The sequence below is a fragment of the Odocoileus virginianus genome, chromosome 6 (assembly GCF_023699985.2).
Source record: "Odocoileus virginianus isolate 20LAN1187 ecotype Illinois chromosome 6, Ovbor_1.2, whole genome shotgun sequence".
NCBI lineage: Eukaryota > Metazoa > Chordata > Mammalia > Artiodactyla > Cervidae > Odocoileus > Odocoileus virginianus.
In genome coordinates this window covers 2,437,034-2,460,000 of record NC_069679.1, presented here as the reverse complement: position 1 = coordinate 2,460,000, position 22,967 = coordinate 2,437,034, and the positions used below count along the sequence as shown (strand labels likewise).

General features: G+C 36.5%; 1 protein-coding gene and 1 long non-coding RNA gene across 2 annotated transcripts in view; one reads left to right on the top strand and one right to left on the bottom strand.

Annotated features, from left to right (window-relative positions):
- The window catches only part of TBCA (tubulin folding cofactor A), a 79,084-nt gene that overhangs the window by 43,695 nt on the left and 12,422 nt on the right, over positions 1–22,967 (top strand). The window contains exon 2 of the mRNA XM_070468577.1: positions 21,855–21,960. Coding sequence (XP_070324678.1) covers positions 21,855–21,960 — 106 coding nt within the window. The remainder of the gene's footprint in view (positions 1–21,854; positions 21,961–22,967) is intronic.
- LOC139035547 (uncharacterized) lies at positions 6,622–22,535 on the bottom strand. Its single transcript, XR_011488120.1, has 3 exons — positions 22,406–22,535; positions 21,186–21,267; positions 6,622–6,809 (listed from the first exon to the last, which is right to left on the bottom strand). It is a non-coding gene; the product is annotated as an uncharacterized lncRNA (long non-coding RNA).

The following is a 22,967-nucleotide window of genomic DNA, read 5'->3' as shown; positions in this document are numbered from 1 at the left end:
ATAAGTGAGTAGTTTAAGTTGCTAAAAAAACTGGCAGTGTCTGGAGAATAAAATTTTGTATAGAATAGGCTACATGTATTTTTTTTAAGGTTTTTCTCAATGTTCTCTTTATGAGAATTACAGTTAGGAAGGAAAAGTAGTCTAATAGGTTAAATCAAAAGGTTAAGAAGTTAAAAGTTCAATCTTTCACAGTGTTCAAGCTCGATATACAGCCTATTTTATCATAATAAAAAATGCCACCCTATCCCCCACATGATTGTGCTATTTTGGAAATTTAAATTAGTAGGTATTTGTTAATGAATATCTAGAGGTCGTAAATGACAAGCTTTCTATACTTATTTGTTCATTAACTCAAGTTTAGTTAAGGCACTAATTCTAACATCATTATATTTTCTGTTGAAGCTGTCTTACTTGGAAATTACTTTTTAAAAAAAATTACATTCCTATAGAGAATTTGGCCTAAAAACCTTTGAATATTTATTTGCTTTCAAATACTATATCTAAGTTGGAAAAATAAAACTCGTATTAGGAAAAATTGGATTAGATTTTTAAAAACTTTTATGAGCTATAGTAATGTTAAAAATGTATATGAGCTAAAAATGTATAACTTTTTAGACTAAATATTTTGCTGATAACATTATGAGATGATGTGGCCACCTACTTTCTGCTAAAATGTGGATTCAGTAATAAGCAAATTAAAATTTAAAAAGTGATAGGATAGTTATAGTGTTCATTGTCATTTGTTTAATATTATTGCACTAACATAATATTAGTAGTGTGTTGTACTAGTAATGTATACTAATATTAATTAAGCTATTGTTACCATGTTAAGATTTATTTTTAAAATTCATATTATTTAAATTGACAGTGTGACATTTTAGCAACTTCTAAAAACTGGCAACTTTGAATAGAATATTTTTGTATTTATTATAGAGTAAAAATACACTTTAGAAATTTAGATATAGGAATTCATTTACTGTAGTCAGTGTTTTGAGTATTACCTGTCTTTCATTTTGTACTCCAAAATGAATATGGAATCCAAAATGAAAGACAGGTAGTGGAGAATGGTTAACTGGATCTTAATAGGTTAATTGAAAAAAGTGTTCTGCTCAAATTAACTTAAGAAGGGCTGCGTTAAAGTTTAGCATGTTTCTTTATTGTAAAATTACTCAAAAGCTTTCACTATGTGAATCTTTAAGAGGAGAATAGAGTATGCAATATTTCTCAAGATTATCTGATCATAGAAACCTTTTTATTTTCACTGTATCTATTCACATCCCTTGAAACAGCATTCCTTTTTCTAATGTGAAAAGAAACAGTTGTTGCCACATTTGAAAAATGGCAATTCGGTTATATTTACATCATCTGTTAAAGGATAGATTTTCTCCCCTGTTGTTCATTCATCAGGTTGTGTCCGACTCTTTGTGACCCCATAGACTGCAGTGCACCAGGCTTCCCTGTCCCTCACCATCTCCTGGAGTTTGCCCAAGTTTACGTCCTTTTTATGGGGTGATGCCATCCAACCTGTCACCCTGTTCCCTTCCTGCCTTCATTCTTTCCTAGCATTAGGGTCTTTTCCAATGAGTCAACTGTTTGCATCAGGTGGCCAAAGTACTGGGACATCAGCTTCAGCATCAGTCCTTTCTCCCCTCTGTAAACAAGTTTGAGCCTGCCACTCTCTGTCTTTAACCCCAGATGCTGTAGTTATTACTTGGGCTTTTCAGTTGACCAGAGAAAAAGATGTTTGTTACAGATATATTCACAGGTTATCATGGTAATCTGTCCACAGAAACAGGACCCTGAAAGATTCTAACTCATCAGAAATAGTCCAGGAAGACTGTGTAGAATAACTTGCAAAAAGTTGTGACATCCTTAAAATGCTATAATAAGATTATTTATATATTATTTTGTTTTTGTGAGATCAAGTTAGAGGTTTTTCATGTTTTTACATGCTCTTACATGCTGACACATATTTGTGGAACCAAGAGCTAAAGGTGGAGTGCCTCCCGTTGTGAAAATGCAACATTTTAGAACAGTGTTTACTAACAAATTCAGAATCAGGATGTAAAAATGATTACTTTACTCTGAGTAAAGAAATAAAGAATGAAAGGGTGGCATATTAGAGATAATACAAATGTTTTTAAAACTGCGGACTATAATATGATACAGAGAAGAAAGATTAGGCGAGTCATTGGGAATCACTAAACTAACTTTATAATAATTAAGAAAATTTTACCATTGAATATTCAGACAGATTTGCTGCTATTGAAAATGTGTCAAATACAACTCTATTATCAAGTGCTCTTACCAATTACTTAGAAGTAGTATTTAAGCAGTTTAAAACTTAGAAATTTGACTTAGCTTTTTAAAAATGCTTTATATGTGGTAGAATACAAAATAAATATACATTGAAAGTGGAACCTTTAACATACCAGCTTACTATACACACACACACACACACACACTTTTAGATATGAATATAATATGAAAATATTTTCAACTCTTGCATAAGAATGGAAATTATTAAGTTATTATTTTGTCAATCTTCTGTACAAGGGACTTAAGACCTCAATATCAGTAATAGAAAAATAGCAGAAATATTCATACATGTTTCTTCTTGAACCTTTGTGATCTATTGAACAAACCTTAGTACAAAAATTGAGTAAATACATTATCTATCAAAGTACTTTTGTATAATGCTAGTAATCCCAAAGCCGTAAGTTCTCCTCTGGATCCTAGATCTGTACAACTGAAAAATTGGCTCCCAATGTTTTCATCAGTAGTTTCAAGAATAACCTGAAGTGCTGAATCACCCAAGAATAATTACTGTAGTAAAATATCATTAAATTAAGCTTATTTTATAATTTGATAAAATTCAGGTATCCTAACTGATGTTAGCTTTTATTATCTAAGAGAAATGACAGTAATCAGTTGGCCTAAGTGATTTGCATCCAGTGATATTTTCTTTGCCCATTTTGGTTAAGATAACCTATATTAGTTTGGAATAACTATATATAGTTCATAATCTTTCTGAATATTTTAGGCATACTGAACTAGTTCACAGAATAGAGTAGTAGTGATGGATATTCCTTTGCTAATACTCTGGTCTTCCAGGGTCCTTCTTCAGATGCTACCTTAAATCCTTTTGGCTCTGAGCTGTGTATAACGGTTGGAAGTAAATCATCAGTGATGATAATACAGATACAGTTCATCCAGTGTATACTGTGCACCTACCCTTTCAGGTTCTCTTCTTTTAATGCGTCTCAGTTGACTGGCTTTGTTTTTTGGTAACTGCATCACATTCTTGGCTCATATTGAGCTTGTAGACAAGTTTGCTTTTTTTCCCTGAACTGCTCAAAAGCCAGGCCTACTTTATTCAGTATATGTGTGATTCTGATGTTGGCAGCTCAAACTGGGGAAATGGGTGTTATCTTAGAGTGGGAGATGATGAAATAGTCAGTTTTCAACCTGCTTCTGTTAGTTGCTGGTGGGATGTCTAAACAGAGGTGTTAAAAAGACAGGATATAAGTCTGGACAGATGATAAAAAGTCAAGTGGATAGAGAGGTTTGTGATTTTAGGTAGTAATTAAAATTGTCAGTGTTTTTATATAGAGATGAAGTATCTGTGGGAGGTGCTATTGCTTTCCCATACAGACTCAAGCAGGCGCTATCCATAATTTTTTATAGCCCTTTTGTTAGTAGTACACACTTTTCAGTATCACAGACTTTTAAGGGACTGGAGGGTTTGTGTAATAATTAGTTTTACATTTGTGTTTTTTGAATTATTAATTCTTATTTATTAGTCACCAAGATTCACAGTATTGCACAAAATATAGTGATATTGATTTTGTATTTAGCATGCATCAGTTTAGCTATTTATAAAATCTTATTTATTAAAAATAATTAAAAATATATTTTACTTGAGGAGTGATTATAGCTTGAACTGTCTTCAATTTAATGGGTTAATTAATGGGTACAGAAAGATAAAAAAGTAACAGATACCATCAAAGTAAACATTAATTGTTCTTTTAGGCTACCCAAGGAAGCAATAACTTGTTGCTTCCAGTCATGGGACCGAGCAACTCAGGGCATGGAATGTGGGTGTTGGGTTGCCTTTTCACTTTGTATTTTGTGTGATTCAAGATTTGAACCATGGGATGATTTTACTTTTGGAACAGGTAAGGAAATTTAAAGCTTATTTACTTTAAACATGAGATAGTATGATGTTTAAAAAGTATTGGCACTTAAAGTTAGACGTCATAATTTCAAATCCTACTTTCACAGTTTCCTGGCCAGCTGGCCTTAAATGAATCATTTCACCTCTTTGAAAGTGAGGGTGGTGACTGCTGCCCTGATGACACCCGGGGTCCTTGTGAGTTCATTTAGTAAACGTTCCTGTGAGGTACACCCTGACTAGTGCTGATGGGAGACAAGGTCCCATCCTCAGGACATCCACTTTCAAGTGTAGACGTGGACAAAGCTATAGCTTATATTTTACTTACAGTTTGCATAAGGGAGATAAATATGCTGTAAAAATTCACAGGGAAGACACACAGTGGCAGCGTGGGGAGTGGTGGGGTAGGGGCTAGAGTTGTCCTTATGGAAGACAAGGACATTCGAGTTAAATTTTGAGGAATGAGTTGGACGGTTGCAAGGAGAGGATGACAGAGGGAGAAGGTATTCTACCCAGAGCAAGCACCATCTCCAGCCCTATCTAATTTTATTTATGTGTATTTATGTGTGGCAGGTTTTTGTTTTACTTATTTTGTTAAGACAGGATGCTATAGAAGGTTCTTCTTTAATTTTGCTGGCCCCTAAAATCTTCACTATGATTATTAGTTGAAATTTGGAAATAGTGAAAAATCTCACTTGGGACCTTATAGTGACCACAAAAAAATTAGTAGAGAACAACTAAAACTCACTGAATTTTGACTGCTACAATTTATAATATAGACTGTGAACACTAAATCATCAGATTCTGATGTCAGCCTCCAGTTCCTCCTCACTGAGGAACTAGTGAGAATTCTTAATTAAGGTAAGTAACGCAATAGGCCTGTGATTTGCAGTTCACTTGGAATTTCCCAAATGGGTAGATTTAATTTTATTTTTAATTTTTCATCATTTTTGGTATTTCTGTCGTCAGATACTTTTGTAAAGACATTATTTCTTCTCTGTGTCTGTAGTCTCAATTATAAACCCTTAGTCTTAAAAAGCCTAAAATTTACTCTAAATATGACCTTTCACTCTGATTTTTATAAACTGCTTTCTTCCTATATGTTTAGCAGAAAAGCTTGTACCTGCTTTACTTGTTAGTTCAAATAGCTTCTTTCCCTAATGTTGAATACTTTTTTCATCTCCACTGGGGAAGATAGAAATTTTAAATCAATTTGACAAGAAGTTTTAGAGTTCCAAGTTGTAAGTAAATATACTTTCCTTGGTGCCCTGTTGTTTTCCTTTTTGAGCCATTAAACATCTTGTGAAGTAGAGTGAAGTTGCTCAGTCGTGTCTGACTCTTTACGGCCCCGTGGACAGTAGCCCACCAGGCCCCTCTGTCCATAGGATTTCCCAAGCAAGAATTCTGGAGTGGGTAGCCATTTCCTTCTCCAGGGGATCTTCCTAACCCAGGGATCGAACCCAGGTCTCTCCTGCATTGCAGGAAGATTCTCCATCTGAGCTACCAGGAAAGCCCATATAAACATCTTACCCCCTTAATAGTTCATAGGCATTAATATTTAGCTACTTAATGCTCACTCTTCTGTAAGTTACAGTTTAGGGGCATTGATAATTTGCTCTTTAGTCTTTAACATCCAGTATCCTCTAAGTTGGGCTTCCCAGGTGGGTCAGTGGTAAAGAATCTGCCTGCCAATGCAGGAGACACATGTTGGATCACAGGGTCAGAAAGATCCCCTGGAGAAGGAAATGGCAACCCACTTTAGTGTCTTGCCTGGGAAATCCAATGGACAGAGGAGCCTGCTGGGCTATAGTCCATGGGGTTGCAAAAGAGTCAGACATGACTTAGCAACTAACCACCACCATACCAACATCCTGTAAGCTATAGAAGTACTTTGTGAATTGAAAATATAATAGAGATAGAATATAGTATTATTTATTATGGATATTAGCCTCTCGTAAACACCATGATTATTAAACATTAACACGAGTTTTTAAAGTTTTATTCTGGCTTTGTTTTGTTTTGGTTGTTTTTGGCCGTGCTATGCAGCTTGCAGGATCTCAGTTCTCACAATCAGGGATTGAATCCAGGCCCTGGCAACAAAAGCCTGGAATCCTAGCCACTAGAACTCCAGGTACCAGGGATTTTGCAAAAATTCATACAGAATATTTCTTAATACAATGGAAAACATAAAATTGGGTATTGTATAGGTAATTCCCTCTTTATATTGTATTTACTTGTATTCAGGAAGAAAAAAGATGAGCTATCTCAATTTCTAAGTGAGTTATCAGTTTAGAACAAATTAGTACAAAGTAAAAAAGCATTATTTCTGTAGTTGCAGGTCAATCTTCTGTTGTTAATGACTTTATCATCTCAGATGATAGAAAATAGTAATAGAAAGTAAATAAAAATAAAAGAAAATAAGAATAGAGAAGAAAACTATATGTGGCTTAAACTACATTTATTATCTTATAAAATAGGAAATCTGGAAGAAAGGTGAATTCACTGTTGTTAAATCACTAGTATAATACCATCTTCAAAGATTCAGGTTCTCTTGACATCCCAGAGTGACCTGTCCTTTTAGTATGGATATCCTCATGATCCCAAGGTGGCAGGTGTCACACATAGGTGATGATGTCTAGGGGAGAAAAGAGAATTATACCTGCTTATATCATATTTAGGAAGACAAAACTCTCAGAAGCCCCCAGCAAAAACTACTTTAAAAATACAAATTGAATATTTCAAACAAGTAGGAGGGCTTCCCTGATAGCTCAGTTGGTAAAGAATCCACCTGCAATGCAGGAGACCCAAGTTCAATTCCTGGGTCAGGAAAATTCGCTGGAGAAGGGATAGGCTACCCACTCCAGTATTCTTGGGTTTCCCTTGTGGCTCAGCCAGTAAAGAATCCACCCGCAATATGGGAGACCTGGGTTCATTCCCTGGGTTGGGAAGATCCCCTGGAGAAGAGAAAGGCTACCAGTATTCTGGCCTGGAGAATTCCATGAACTGTATAGTCCAAACAAATGGGAAAAGACATATTTTACTTATAAGTCTATTTTAAAAGTTGAAAATGAGTAAACTGATTATAAATACATATAATTTAAAATATGATATGTGTGTGTGTGTGTGTGTGTGTATATATATATATATATGGCTACATTTCTTTTTCATTGTATCCCATGCTACTCAAAAGATACTATTCTTATAAATCAGGTTAAATTAGTTTTCTTTTTCATCAGTTGCTTCATATTACAGCTATAACTGTGTCGAGGGGTAGGGTCTGGAGGGGCATATTTTTCCTGGGGTTTCTAATTGTCTTTCATTTTTCCATTATTGGGGAAAAAAAACATATTAATGATTTCTACTTTTTTACTCATTCTTCTTCTTAGAGGTGTGCCCGTCAGACTCCACACTAAGATTTTTGCTTAGAGTGAATGCTTTCCAGGCCTACAACATGGTTAATATTAACATTGAGTTTTTTTTCCCTTGATTAGACTTTTGCATTACATTGACCATGATTTCTTTTCTTGATATTCATCTTCAGTTTGCTGCAGTACATTCAGAAAGGGGACAGAGTAGATGAATTTTTGAATTTTTATACAGCAAAAAAAAAAAAAAAATTCACCTGGCCTATGACTTCTTTCATCACTTTTCCACATGACTTACTTGTTTCTTTCAGATCTTAACTCACATATCCCATTCTCAAAGAGGCCTTCCCCAACCATCCTGTTTTAAATTGTGGATCCCCTATTACCAGTTGACTGCTTTTTATCTTAGAGCATTTTCACAGTGTTACATGCCTAGATATTTTGCTTATTGTCTTTATTTTGCTGCTAAAAATGCCACAGGGCAGACAATTTTGTAGTTTTGCTCACTGGTATATCCTTGGTACATAAAATGTCTGGCACACAGTAGCCCCTCAGTAAATAATTGAATTAGTGAATTTTCCTATCACTATTATAGTTATAAATCTAGATTTTAAATTGTTTTCTATCAGAACTTTGAAGGGATTGCTCCATTGTCTTCTGATATCTAGTTATTAATATGAAATATAAAATTTTTATAGGTTACCTATTCTACTTTTGAAAGCTTTCGTTTTTTTGGATCTCTGGAAATTTTCAACAGTGTACATAAACATGAGGTTTTGTTGCAGATTCTAGTTGGCAGTTAGGAATCCCTTTCAGTTAAGGTTGTTGTTTTTATAGCTCTGGGAAAAGGCACTCTTTTTTACTGTTATTAGAGTGTAGTGGATTTGCCGTGCTGTGTTAGTGTCGGGTGTACAGCAGAGTGGTCTGCTAACACACACGCTCTTCGCAGTTGTTTTCCGTTACGTGGTATTACACAGTGCTGAGCAGAGCTCCCCGGGCTGTGCAGCAGATCCTTACTTTCTTTATGTTGTGTGTATTTGTTGACCCCACACTCCTGATTTATCCCCACCCCAGTTCTTCCCCTGATTCTACTGTAGCACTGTTTACAGCTCCTGTTGGTTATTAGGTTTATCTTCTTTTCCCTTGATGTTCATCCTCCTTATTTTTCTCTTTTTAATTTTAAATCTCTTTAATATAGATTTTGATATGCATACTAATATTTAAACAGTGAAATCTGGCATACTATTTTCTTTGACTATGATGAAATAACAAATAGTAAGCTAAAATACGAGCGAATGATTTAATATTGGTATTTTGTTTATGACTACCAATAATGAATGACTAAGATAGTTTATCATATCAGTAGGAAAAGGAAGTATTCATCAGTAATGATCACTAGTTTACTGGAAAAGGGTTTAGTTTAATTTCTCCTCAGGTAATATATATTTTAAATATTATATAATAAGAAAATATTACATATCTATAAAATTTATGAGCAAGAATGTTCATCACAGTATTATTTATATGGAGATGGACTAGATGTCTAACAGCATAATACTTTATTTAATAAGCTGTCGTACTGGTATTATGGAATGCTTTGTAGTGACTAACAGCTGTATTTTTAAAGAATGTGTAATGACAGTGAAAATGAGACACTACACCAATTATCCATCTATTTATCTATTTACAGTTGACCCTTGAACAACGTGAGTTTGAAATGTGTAGGTCAACTTATATGTGGATTTTTTTTTTGAATGCAGTTTTACAAATACATATTTGTGATACATGGTTGGTTAAATTTGATTATGTGGAACCAGATACAAAGGGTTGACTATAAAGATACATATGGATTTTTGACTCTGAGGACGATTGGCACCCCTCACTCCAGAGTTGTTCGAGGATCAACTGTGTGTGTGTATAATATAAATTTTCAAACATACATGTTTAAAAAATAGTGAAAAATATTCAAAACATTAGTACAGGTTTTATAACCCTTTATATAAAACCATTGGACCCATGTGTATTTCTGAATTCCAAGTTTTTTAGATTTTAGGACTATAATATATGTATTTACAAAATAGCATCTAGAGAACTATTCTGTAACCAAACAGATTCACATTTCTACAGTGAAACATGTGATTGTTCACATTAGGTAGGATACCTAGAGTCTACAAATATTTTCATGTCGGTTGAGGTCACATTTTGCTGCTACATGAGTTTATGCCTAACTTAATTCTTAAGTTACAATTTAAAAAAAATATTTTTGAAATTTTAGATTTATGTGCATTTTGGATCAATAGTAGTTAATTTGGGCAATGAGATTATGAATGATTTTAAAACTTTGTTCTTTGTAATTTTTCAAATGTTTCTGTATTTATAGGAGCATATGCATAAGTATGTTTCAGAAAATATTTTAGTAATAAATTTAAAAACTGTGACTATATATACTTGATTTTTCTTATTAAATCTTAGCATCTCCTAGAGAAGAGTCCAATTTACCAGGAACTATTCATTCATAGATTTAACTATACTGTTTTAAGAAACATAGATAACTTCATAAGTTTATGGGAAATTAATATTTCAAACATACCATTTCACTCTCTTTTATCAGAAACTTAGTAACTCATACAACTCCAGTTGTTTAACAGGATGCCAAGGAGAAGTAGGAAATTTTACATATTGCAGACTGGGTATCGGTTGATACTACCATTTTGGAATACTACATTTTGGAATACCATTTGGATACTACCAATTTGGCCATATCTAGTAAAGTTGAAATGGTGTGTATACTCTCTAAAACCTCTTCCATGTCATGTGACTTGTCATCAATACATTGATTTATACTGTTTGAAAGTGGATTTTTTTCAGTTTCTCTTGCATCTTGCTTTAGCATTTTATTTATTGTACTTTTACATACTGGTATTACTGGGTTCTCACTGTAATTTTTTTTTTTTCTTTTGAGGGGGCAGTATTTTTGCTATTCAATAACTTGCTTCCTGTGTCTTTTCACAATATGGCTTCTCTTTAAACAAAAACTTAACTTTTGGTTGTTTTGATATTCCAATAGTCACATGAATATTCAGCATCTTTACTTGTCAAATGTGATACGTAGTTGAATGTCTTCAATTTTGCTAAGGCCATGGCTGCTATTTTCCATGGACAACCACATGGAATAGGATGACTAGGATTACCAACCAGAATTGTCAGTGGATCTAGGCAGAAAGTGACAGAGAACTAAAGAGCCTCTTAATGAAAGTGAAAGAGGAGAGTGAAAAAGTTAGCTTAAAACTCAGCATTCAGAAAACTAAGATCATGGCATCCAGTCCCATCACTCATGGCAAATAGATGGGGAAACAATGGAAACAGTGAGAGACTTGATTTTGGGGGGCTCCAAAATCACTGCAGATGGTGAATGCAGCCATGAAGTTAAAAGACGCTTGTTCTTTGGAAGAAAAGTTACGACCAACCTAGACAGCATATTAAAAAGCAGAGACATTACTTTGCCAACAAAGGTCCGTCTAGTCAAAGCTTTGGTTTTTCCTGTAGTCATGTATGGATGTGAGAGTTGGACTATAAGGAAAGCTGAGTGCTGAAGAATTGATGCTTTTTGAACTGTGGTGTTGGAGAAGACTCTTGAGAGTCTCTTGGACTACAGGGAGATCCAGCCAGTCCATCCTGCAGGAAATCAGTCCTGAATATTCATTGGAAGAACTGATGCTGAAGCTGAAACTCCAATACTTTGGCCACCTGATGCAAAGAACTGACTCATTTGAAAAGACCCTGATGCTGGGAGAGATTGAAGGTGGGAGGAGAATGGGACGACAGAGGATGAGATGGTTGGATGGCATCACTGACATGATGGACGTGAGTTTGAGCCAGCTCTGGAAGTTGGTGATGGACAGGGAAGCCTGAGGAGCTGCAGTTCATGGGGTCGCAAAGAGTCAAACATGACTGAGCGACTGAACTGAGGCATAGAAGTTATCTCTTTCATTGTATACTTTCTCAAAAATCACTGTATTTGTCTTGCTTCTGAAATTTTGTTGGTCACTTTTGTTCCACTTTACAATTGCCTTGTATGTGTCTTTAAATTGAAAATGTTAAAGAACAGTGGTGAGATTTTTAGACTCAGCTTTTTATTCCTTCACAAACGGTGAGTGTCTGTGCTGTGCTGTACTAAGTTGCTTCAGTCGCGTCTGACTCTGTGATCCTAGGAACTGTGTAGCCTGCCGGATTCCTCTGTTCATGAAGTCCTCCAGGCAAGAATACTGGAGTGGGTTGCCATTTCATCCTCCAGGGGATCTTCCCAACCCAGGGATCAAACACACGTCTCTTATGTCTCCTGCATTGGCAGGTGGGTTCTTTACCACTGGCACCACCTGGGAAGCTCCCATTGAGTATATACTATGTGTCAATTACAGATCAGGAATGGAGTACAAATACAGCCTAATCCCATCCTCAAGGAATTTAAGACCTAACAGGTAAGACTTGCTTTCAATGTAGTGTGGTACATGCTGAGATAGTTAAGTAGCGGTTGGATAGAGTTGAGGTCTTCGAAATCAGTGGTCAGAAACCCTTTTTTGTAACGGACCAAGTATTGTATATTTTAGACTTTGAGAGCCATATTAGTCACAACTGCTCATCTCTGCTGTCATTGTGTGAAAACAGCTATAAAGGATACATAAATGAATGAATGTGACTGTGTTCCAGTAAAATGCTATTTATGGGCACTGAAATTTTAATTCTTGTGATTTTAACATGTCACAACATTTTAAAAAAATTTTTAACCATTTAAAAATATGAAAACTGTGTTATAGCTGTCAGACCATACAAAGACAGATGGCAGGCCAAATTCAGCTCATTGGCCATAGCTTGCCAACCTTTATTCTACACCTTAGAATTAGAGAATATTATTGAATGTGATTCTTTCTGATAGCTTATCCAGTCCTAGCTACTTTTATTTACTAGAGGAGTTTACTAACCTGTCATCTTTAGGAATATTGAAAGTCTCATTGCTAATCCCAGTGGTTTCTGATTATCCCTGATATTCTAAATGCTAATTGTGATTCTGTTAAGATAATAAAAGCACCAAGAATAATCTATTACATTGATGATATGCATGTTTCCCAGCACACATGTTCTAAACTTTGTTGCTTGCAGAGTCAAGTGTAAGGCTTGAGTGTTTGAGAAACAGGGAGCTGTGTGAATTGTGGAGTTGTGGGGCAGCTGAATAGCAGCACATGTAAAACAGCACCTCATCTGAAACAGTCAGCAGCCTTCACTTAGTACCAGCCAGTACTTAGGAATGCCGCCCTAATACTCCCTGATGAAAAATACCTAAGAGAAGCCAGAAATCCAGACTTAAATCTCCCAGCTGTTTCATTTGGTGGCAGATATGTTTGGGGTTCTTTTTTTCATTCTTTCTGTGAATAAAATAAAACTCTCTTTAGGTCTCACTTCAGCAACTGGCCATCTGTGTCCTAGCAAGTTTCATTTTCTGTTTCAAAGGAACTTTTAGAGAAGTATCTATAGTGATACGCATGGATGATTTTATTTTGAAATTTTAAATCTCAGGATATTTTTATCTTAATACTGAAAATTATTATTAAAGCAGTTTTAATCTACAAGTCAAATGCAAATTTCTGTATATGCTGTTCACATGTTCAGCTGTTGCTAAGTCTAGGTCTAAATATATCCACTACTTGCAGCTTTCTCCTATAGCTGAATTTATGGTCACAAGCTTTTTTCTTTTTCTTTTTGTTAATATCTTTACTGTGATATAATTCATATACCTTATAAATCACCCACTTACAGTCTTTGTTTTTAGTATATTTACAAAATTGTGCAACTGTCACCACAGTCACTTTTAAAACTTTTTTTAAAAATCTGTTTTGGTTGTGCTGGGTCTTAGTTGCAGCCCACGGGATATTCGATCTTCATTGTGGCACATGGAATCTTTAGTTGTGGCATGTGGAATCTAGTTTCCTGACCAAGCATCGAACCCAAGCCCCCTGCATTGACAGCAGGGAGATTTAGCCACTGGACCACCAGGGATTAAATCTGATAGAATGCCTGAAGAACTGTGGATGGATTTGTGACATTGTACAGGAGGCAGGGATCAAGACCATCCCCAAGAAAAGGAAATGCAAAAAGGCAAAATGGTTGTCTGAGGAGGCCTTACAAATAGCTGTGAAAAGAAGAGAGGTGAAAGGCAAAGGAGAAAAGGGAAGATACACACATTTGAATGCAGAGTTCCAAAGAATAGCAAGGAGAGATAAGAAAGCCTTCCACAGTGATCAGTGCAAAGAAATAGAGGAAAACAATAGAATGAGCAAGACTAGAGATCTCTTCAAGAAAATTAGAGATACCAAGGGAACATTTCATGCAAAGATGGGCACAATAAAGGACAGAAATGCTATGGACCTAACAGAAGCAGAAGATATTAAGAAGAAGTGGAAAGAATACACAGGAGAATTATGCAAAAAAGTTCCTCATGACCCAGATAATCACGATGGTATGATCACTCACCTAGAGCCAGACATCCTGGAATTCGAAGTCAAGTGGGCCTTAGGAAACATCACTATGAACAAAGCTAGTGGAGGTGATGGAATTCCAGTTGAGCTATTTCAAATCCTGAAAGATGATGCTGTGAAAGTGCTGCACTCAGTATGCCAGCAAATTTGGAAACCTTAACAGTGGCCACAGGACTGGAAAACGTCAGCTTTCAATCCAATCCCAAAGAAAGGCAATGCCAAAGAATGCTCAAACTACTGCACAATTGCACTCATCTCACACGCCAGTAAAGTAATACTCAAAATTCTCCAAGCCAGGCTTCAACAGTACGTGAACTGTGAACTTCAAGCTGGATTTAGAAAAGGCAGAGGAATCAGAGATCAAACTGCCAACACCGGTTGGATCATCAAAAAAGCAAGAGCGTTCCAGAAAAACATCTACTTCTGCTTTATTGACTATGCCAAAGCCTTTGACTGTGTGGATCACAACAAACTTGGGGAAATTCTTCAAGAGATGGGAATACCAGACCACGTGACCTGACTCCTTAGAAATCTGTATGCAGATCAGGAAGCAACAGTTAGAACTGGACATGGAACAACAGACTGGTTCCCAATAGGAAAAGGAGTACGTCAAGGCTGTATATTGTCACCCTGCGTATTTAACTTCTATGCAGAGTACATCATGAGAAATGCCAGGCTGGGTGAAGCACAAGCTGGAATCAAGATTGCTGGGAGAAATATCAATAACCACAGATATGCAGATGACACCACCCTTGTGGCAGAAAGTGAAGAACTAAAGAGCCTCTTGATGAAAGTGAAAGAGGAAAGTGAAAAAGTTGGCTTAAAACTCAACATTCAGAAAACTAAGATCATGGTCCCATCCTGTCCCATCACTTCATGGCAAATAGATGGGGAAACAATGGAAACAGTGAGAGACTTGATTTTGGGGGGCTCCAAAATCGCTGCAGATGGTGAATGCAGCCAAGAAATTAAAAGACGCTTGCTCCTTGGAAGAAAAGTTATGACAAACCTAGACAGCAGATTAAAAAGCAGAGACATTACTTTGCCAACAAAGGTCTGTCTAGTCAAAGCTTTGATTTTTACAGTAGTCATGTATGGATGTGAGAGTTGGACTATAAAGAATGCTGATTGCTGAAGAATTGATGCTTTTGAACTGTGGTGTTGGAGAAGACTCTTGAGAGTTCCTTGGAGAGTAAGGAGATTCAACCAGCCCATCCTAAAGGAAATCAGTCCTGAATATTGGTTGCAAGAACTGATGCTGAAGCTGAAACTCCAATACTTCGGCCACCTGATGTGAAGAACTGACTAATTGGAAAAGACCCTGATGCTGGGAGAGATTGAAGGTGGGAGGAGAATGGGACGACAGAGGATGAGTTGGTTGGATGGCATCACCAGCTCAATGGACATAATTTTGAGCCAGCTCTGGGAGTTGGTGATGGACAGGGAAGCCTGGCGTGCTGCAGTCCATGGGATCACAAAGAGTCAGACATGACTGAGCAACTGAAATGAACTGAACTACCAGGGAAGTCCCTGGAACATTTTTATTACCACCAAACCCTTTGGCTATTACCCTCCTATTTCCGCCATCCCTGTTGTTGTTTTAGTCATTAAGTTGTGTCTGACTCTTTGTGAGCCCATGTTCTATATCCCTGCAGGCTCCTTTGTCCATGAGATTTTCCCAGGCAGGGTTACTAGAGTGGGTTGCCATTTCCTTCTCCAGATAGTCTTCTCCACCAAGGAATCAAGCCCTTGTCTCCTGCACTGGCAGGTGAATTCTTTACCACTGAGTCACCAGGGAAGCCCCATTCCCCATCCTGCTGCTGCTACTGCCGCTAAGTCGCTTCAGTCGTGTCCGACTCTGTGTGACCCCATAGACAGCACCCCACCAGGCTCCCCCATCCCTGGGATTCTCCAGGCAAGAACATTGGAGTGGGTTGCTATTTCCTTCTCCAATGCATGAAAGTGAAAAGTGAAAGTGAAGTTGCTCAGTCGTGTCCGACTCTTAGCGACCCCATGGACTGCAGCCCACCAGGCTCCTCCATCCATGGGTTTTTCCAGGCAAGAGTAATGGAGTGGGGTGCCATTGCCTTCTCCGATTCCCCATCCTAGGCAATCTCTAATTTACCTTCTGTTTTTGTAGATTTACCTATACTGTAAATGGAATCATACAGTATGTGGCCTTTATGGGTGGCTTCTTTCATTTAGCATCATGTTTTTAATGTCCATCCAGATTGTAATGTGATTCAGTAGTTCATTTTTTGTATGCTCTTATCCTGTTGCGTGGTATACCGTATATTGTTTGTACATTCATCAGTTCATGGACTTTTGAGTTGTTTCCACTTTTTACCTGTGCATGCACAGTGCTGCACTGAGCATTCATGGACAGGTTTTCATGTAGACATATGTTTTCATTTCTGTTGGGTGTGTACTTAGGAATGGAATTGCTGAGATATGTGGTTACTCTGTATTTAACTTTTTGAGGAATGACCAAATTTTCAAAGCAGTTGTACCAGTTTACATTTCCACTGGCAGTGTTTGATGGCTTCACTTTTTCCACATTCTTATTAACAACACTTGTTATTATCTGACTTTTTGACTATAAACTTCCTAATGGGTGTGAAGTGCTATCTTAGTATGGTTTTGATTTGTATTTCTCTGATGACTGATGACGTTGAGCATCTTTCCATTTGCTTATTGGGCACCTGTATATCATCTTTAAAGAAATGTCTTTTCAGCTTGCCTATTTTTTAAATTGGATTGTATAAAACTTTTTAAATTAATAAGTTATTTATTAAATGTTCTTTATTAGTAAGTTCTTTATTAATAAGTTCTAATTAATAAGTTCTTTATGAAATGTAAATGTTCTTTATATATTCTAGATACAAGTTTCTTATCCAGTATATGATTTGCAGATATTTTCTCCCATTCTGTAGTTGTCTTTTCACTTGCTTGATAGTGTCCTTTGAAGCACAAAGTTTTTTGATCTTGATGAAGGTCAGCGCTTTCTTTTTTGCCACTTTATTTTTTAATTGAAGGATAATTGCTTTACAGACTTCTGTTGTTTTCTGTCAGACATCAACAAGAATCATCCACAGGTACAGCCGTGTCGCCTCCCTCCCGAGTCCCTTCCCACCCCACCCCTCTAGGTTGTCACAGAGCCCCTGTTTGAGTTCCCTGAGACGCACAGCAGATTCCCACTGGCTGGCTGCCGTACGTATGGCAGTGTGAGTGTCCATGTGCTCTCCACGCATCTCCCCGCTCCTCCCTTCTCCCCGTGCCCGTAGGTCTGTTCTCCATTGCTGCCCTGCAGATACATTGATCAGCACTGCACATAGATGAGTCAGCTGCCGTCCAACACGACTGAGTGACTGAGCCCGGCGTACGATGCTTATCTTTCTTGTTCTGACGCACTTCACTCTGCATGTAGGCTCTAGGTTCGTCCGCCTCATCAGAACTGACTCAAACGTGTTCCTTTGTATGGCTGTAATGTTTCATTGTGTAGATGTACCACAGCTTCTTTATCCACTCATGTGTCACTGGACATCTGGGTTGCTTCCACGTTATAGCTGTTGTAAATAGTGCTGTAATGAAAATTGGGGTACATGTGTCTTTTGCACTTTGGGTTTCCTCAGGGTGTATGCCCAGGAGTGGATTTGCTGGGTCACATGGTGGTTTTATTCCTAGTTTTAAGGAATCTCCGTGCCATCTTCCCGAGTGGCTGTACCAGTTTACGTTCCCACCAGCAGTTCTCCCACCCTCTCTAGCACTTACTGTCTGTAGACTTTCTGATGGTGGCCATTCTGACCGATGTGAGGTGGTAGCTCATTGTGGTTTTGATTTGCATTTCTCTAATAATGAGTGATGTTGAGCATCTTTTCACATGTTTGTAAGCCATCTGTATGTCTTTGGAAAAATGTCTGTTTAGGTGTTTTTCCCACTTTTTGATTGGATTGTTTGTTTTTCTCATATTGAGTTGTATGAGCTGCTTGTATATTTTGGAAATTAATTCTTTGTCAGTTGTTTCTTTTGCTAGGTTGTCTTTTCACCTTGTTGGTTGTTTTCTTTGCTGTGCAAAAAGCTCTTAAGTTTAACTAGGTCCCACTTGTTTATTTTTGTTTTTATTTCCATTACTCTAGGAGGTGGGTCGTAGAAGGTCTTGCTTTGGTTTATATCATTGAGTGTTCTGCCTGTGTTTTCCTCTAAGTGTTTTATAATTTTTGGTCTACATTTAGGTCTTTAATCCATTTTGAGTTTATCTTTGTGTATAGTACTATGAAGTGTTCTGATTTCATTGTTTTGCATGTAGCTGTCCAGTTTTCCCTGCATCACTTAGTGAAGAGACTATCTTTGCCGTATTGTATATTCTTTCCTCTTTTGTCAAAAATAAGTTACCAATAGGTGCATGGGTTGAAGGTCAGCATTTTTGTTTCTTGTGCTCTTGGTGTCATGTATAAAACTCCAAATCCGAAGTCATCAAGATTTACCTACATTTTTCTTTCAAAACTTTTATAACTTTTGCTTTTTGAGTTAATTTTTGTATATGGTATAAGGTGGGGAGGGAGGTGGAAATCATACGCTTTTAACCTCAAAAATCAAACCAAAGGTAAAATGTCTGAAAATACTAATCAATAAATACACAAATAAGTGGCAGGAGACACATGAAACAAGACTGCCAAATTGTTAATAATTGTTAAGACAGAGTGATGAGTATGACTGGCCTACGTATTTAAAATCACGCTGTGTCCATACATAGAAAGTTAAATGGTTTGCTCTCATTTGGTTATTATTACCCTATTGGCCATTATTTCTTAAAATTTCTCCTTATGTATGCCCTTTTCTATTGCTTTTTTGTTTCTTTATTTTGCATTTATTTATTTATTTATCTAACTGCTAAAATTGACCAATTTTGAACTTGCTGTGTTTCTCTGTAGATGTGGGTTTGTAAGGCTAATAAACATTTTCAGTGAATTATGCCTTTAAAATATAAGAAGTTATGGCTTTATATTTATTTGTACTTATTTTAATAGCATTTGAAAACTAGCAAAAGAGATCAATGTTTAGAAAAGTACAGCTATTAGATATATTTTTATATCTTTCTAATTGAATTTTGCTTTATTCCAGAAAATTTAGAAAATATAGCTAAAGGAAAACCTAGCAGACTTTAAAATAATTCAAAATTGTGCCACTCAGAAATTAATTACAAGCATCTAATTTCTAAAATAAAAGTAATACTTACATATGGGGATGGGGGGACCCTGAAACTTTTATTGAGAGGCATAAAATGAAAGCTTATTCACCTCCCAGCTGACCACCCCTACCCCATCTCACTGGGGCTTTTCTCCTCAGGCAACCACAGATAGATAGTTGCCCAGGTGTCCTTTGTTACTTGTTATTTGACAGTCTTTTGTTGTTTGTTTGTATTCATGGCAGGGTAAAATTTATACCTATTTTGTGCTTTTTTTTTTTTCACTTTGAGATATGTCAGGATGAGAATTTAAAGGTCAAATTCTACTATAAATACTGTTAACATTTTGTTATATTTCTTTACATTGGTGTTGCTAGTGCATGATCATGAAGGACAAAGATGAACCTTGCTTGTACAACTCAAAATTCCAAACTGGAACATTTTAGTGTTTTAATATTTAGTATGCATTTTTGGAGAAGGAAATGGCAACCCACTCCAGTATTCTTTCCTGGAGAATCCCATGGACGGAGGAGCCTGGTGGGCTACAGTCCATGGGGTCGCAAAGAGTCAGACATGACTGAGCAACTTCACTATCACTATGCATTTTATGTGGTGATTTAAATCCAGACTTTAAATCTGACTTAAAAACATTCTAGGTAGTATGACAAAAGATTTTTTAGATTTGTGAACTTATTTTAATTCTGTTAGAATATGAAAATTGTATCATTTTTTGAAATACATTTAATCTTCATTTCAAATGATTAGACAGAAGCTATTTGGTGGCTCAGACGGTAAAGCGTCTGCCCACGATGTGGGAGACCTGAGTTCAATCCCTGGGTCGGGAAGATCCGATCCCCTGGAGAAGGAAATGGCAACCCACTCCAGTACTCTTGCCTAGAGAATCCCATGGATGGAGGAGCCTGGTGGGCTACAGTCCATGGGGTCGCAGAGTCGGACACAACTGAGCGACTTCACTATGCTCTAGTATGATTTTTAAATTCCTTCACAGTAACATAGTTCTAGAAGTAAGTCATCAAGCCAGGGGGAGAAAACTACCTTTTTTTTTTTTTTTTTTTTTTTTAGAAAACTACTTTTAATAGGTATGGGACTGTGAACGTTTTTTCCTTCTGTTCCTAAGATAATGTGTATATAGGAATATTAGTGTTTTCTTGGACTGCACTTTTCTTTTACATTAAAAGTTTGATTAACGAGAACTAGGGGAGATTGCACTATTATGACTAACTGAATTTTGATTATCTGAGGAATAATCAGTAGAACTTTGTGTTGCTCTGTTCTTTTTTGTCGAAAATCTTCCTGATCTCTATCAGTACCTTTTCTTGCTTTAATAAATACTTGTTTGTTTCCATTGCTTGTCTGTGCAAGAACCATATCTAAATTATATATCCAAGTCCCTCACACAAAGAAGATCAGATGTAAAATTAAGTGCATGATAAATACTTTTTAAAGGTTTTATTGTTGAAAATAACTTAATCTTTCTTTGGGATTTAGCATACAATATTCTGACTCCTTTCCCAGGAAACTGAGCTTTTACCATTACATTGTTTCAGGTACATGTGTAAAAGTTTGGATAACATGTATCAAAAAAAAAGACAATAGAGCCATAGAAGGCCCCAAATAGCCAATAATATGGCACTGGCCCTAAGACAGCCACTTAGATCCATGGAACAGAATAGAGTCCAAAAATAAACCTACTCTCATATGTTGCATTAATCTGTGACAAAGGAGACAAGAATATACAATGCAGAAAAGATAGTCTCTTCCATAAATGTTTTTGGGAAAACTTCTTTTCATGCAGAAGAATGAAACTGGAACACTTTGTTGCACCATATTCAAAAATAAACTCAAAATGGGTTAGACTTGAATGTAAGATCTTAAATCATGAAACTCCTAGAAGAAACATAGACAGTCACCTCATTTACTTTGATCTTAGCAGTATTTTTTTGAATATGTCTCTTCAGCAGCATAGACGGACCTGGAAGGTGTTGATGCTAACTGAAATAAGTCAAACAGAGAAAACACCAAATGATTTCATTCACATGTGGAATCCAAAAAACAAAACAAATGGACTCATAGATATAGAGAACAAACTGGTAGTTGCCAGAGGGAAGACAGGTCAGGGAAGACAGACAAAATAAGTGAAAAAGATAAAGAGATAACAACTTTATTGGTTATAGATGATGTATATTTATTATGATGATCACTCCATAATGTATAAAAATATCACATCACTATATTATGTACCTGAAACAAATATATTATTAATTATAACTCAAGTAAATAAGGCGAGCAATAAAGAAATGTTATTTTTATATTATAAATACAATTGCTATAATGGAGTGTTTCTTTAATTAAAATTTTAAGAATACTATGCTTTGATAAGTTGATTTGCTTTAGTCAGGTATAAAATTTAAGAGCATAAGACTCATACATCTATGACTAAAGTATTTTTCTTCCTTTCCTTTCTCCCTGCCTAGTTACATATGCTTTTAAAAGTATGCTTTATATTTACATCATTTCTGTATTTCTTGTGGCCACTTGCTGAAAGTTAATTCTCTGAAACATTTTTGGTTTATTTATAGATTGGTCAAAGAAAAAATGATGTATGAAAAAGAAGCAAAACAACAAGAAGAAAAGATTGAAAAAATGAAAGCCGAAGATGGTGAAAATTATGCTATTAAAAAACAGGTAAAATTATTATTTAAGATATAATTTTACCTTAAGACTTAAGTCTATAGTTCCTCTCTAATCTCATACCATCCTATAACTTTAAGTACCATCTTTATGACCACTCATTTATTTACACAGCAGATGTTTATTAAACCCCTGCTACTTGCCAAATGCTGTTTCAGGCACTCTTTTAGATGTGGCATTAAAATAAGAAAACAAACAAACCCAGAATTCCTGCTTACTTGGCATTCATTCTCGTGCCAGTGTCTCTGAGCCCGATAGAAAACATTCCAGATGCATGCATTCAACTGATCACCTCTTGAAATATCCTATCCCTTGTGTGTTCAAGCTAAGAATCTTGGTCTTCCCTCAACCCAGCTCCAAAGAAGCTATTCTCGCTCTTGTTTCCCCCTTCTCAATGAATGGTACCTCTGCTTACTCAGATACCCAGGCCAAAACTTACAGGTCTCCTCTTGATCGCCAAGGCCTCTTTCTTTCTCTAATTTCTTTCTCTGCTGCCCCTCTCCTGGCCCAGTCCACTGTCCCTTCCTGCCTGGCCTAGTCCACTGTCCCTTCCTGCCTGGCCTACTGCAGAAGCCTCCTTGTTGGTTCTGTCTCTTGGCAACCCTGCCTTCCTTTCATGACGCAGCAGGCAGGTCAGTCTCTTTAGAATATGTATCATATTGCTTATCCCGTTACCTGAAATCCAGTGTCTAATGGATTTAGAATAAAATCCAGATGACACTAGGTAAAAGGAGAATATGTAAGAGCTTATATAGATAATATCTCAAGACTTGTTTATCAGATCAGCTTTATGAACTCACAGTGGTTTCTTTTGTTTTTTTTTTTTCCATTTATTTTTATTAGTTGGAGGCTAATTACTTTACATCATTGCAGTGGTTTTTGTCATACATTGAAATGAATTAGCCATGGAGTTACATGTATTCCCCATCCCGGTCCCCCCTCCCACCTCCCTCTCCACCCGATCCCTCTGGGTCTTCCCAGTGCACCAGGCCCAAGCACTT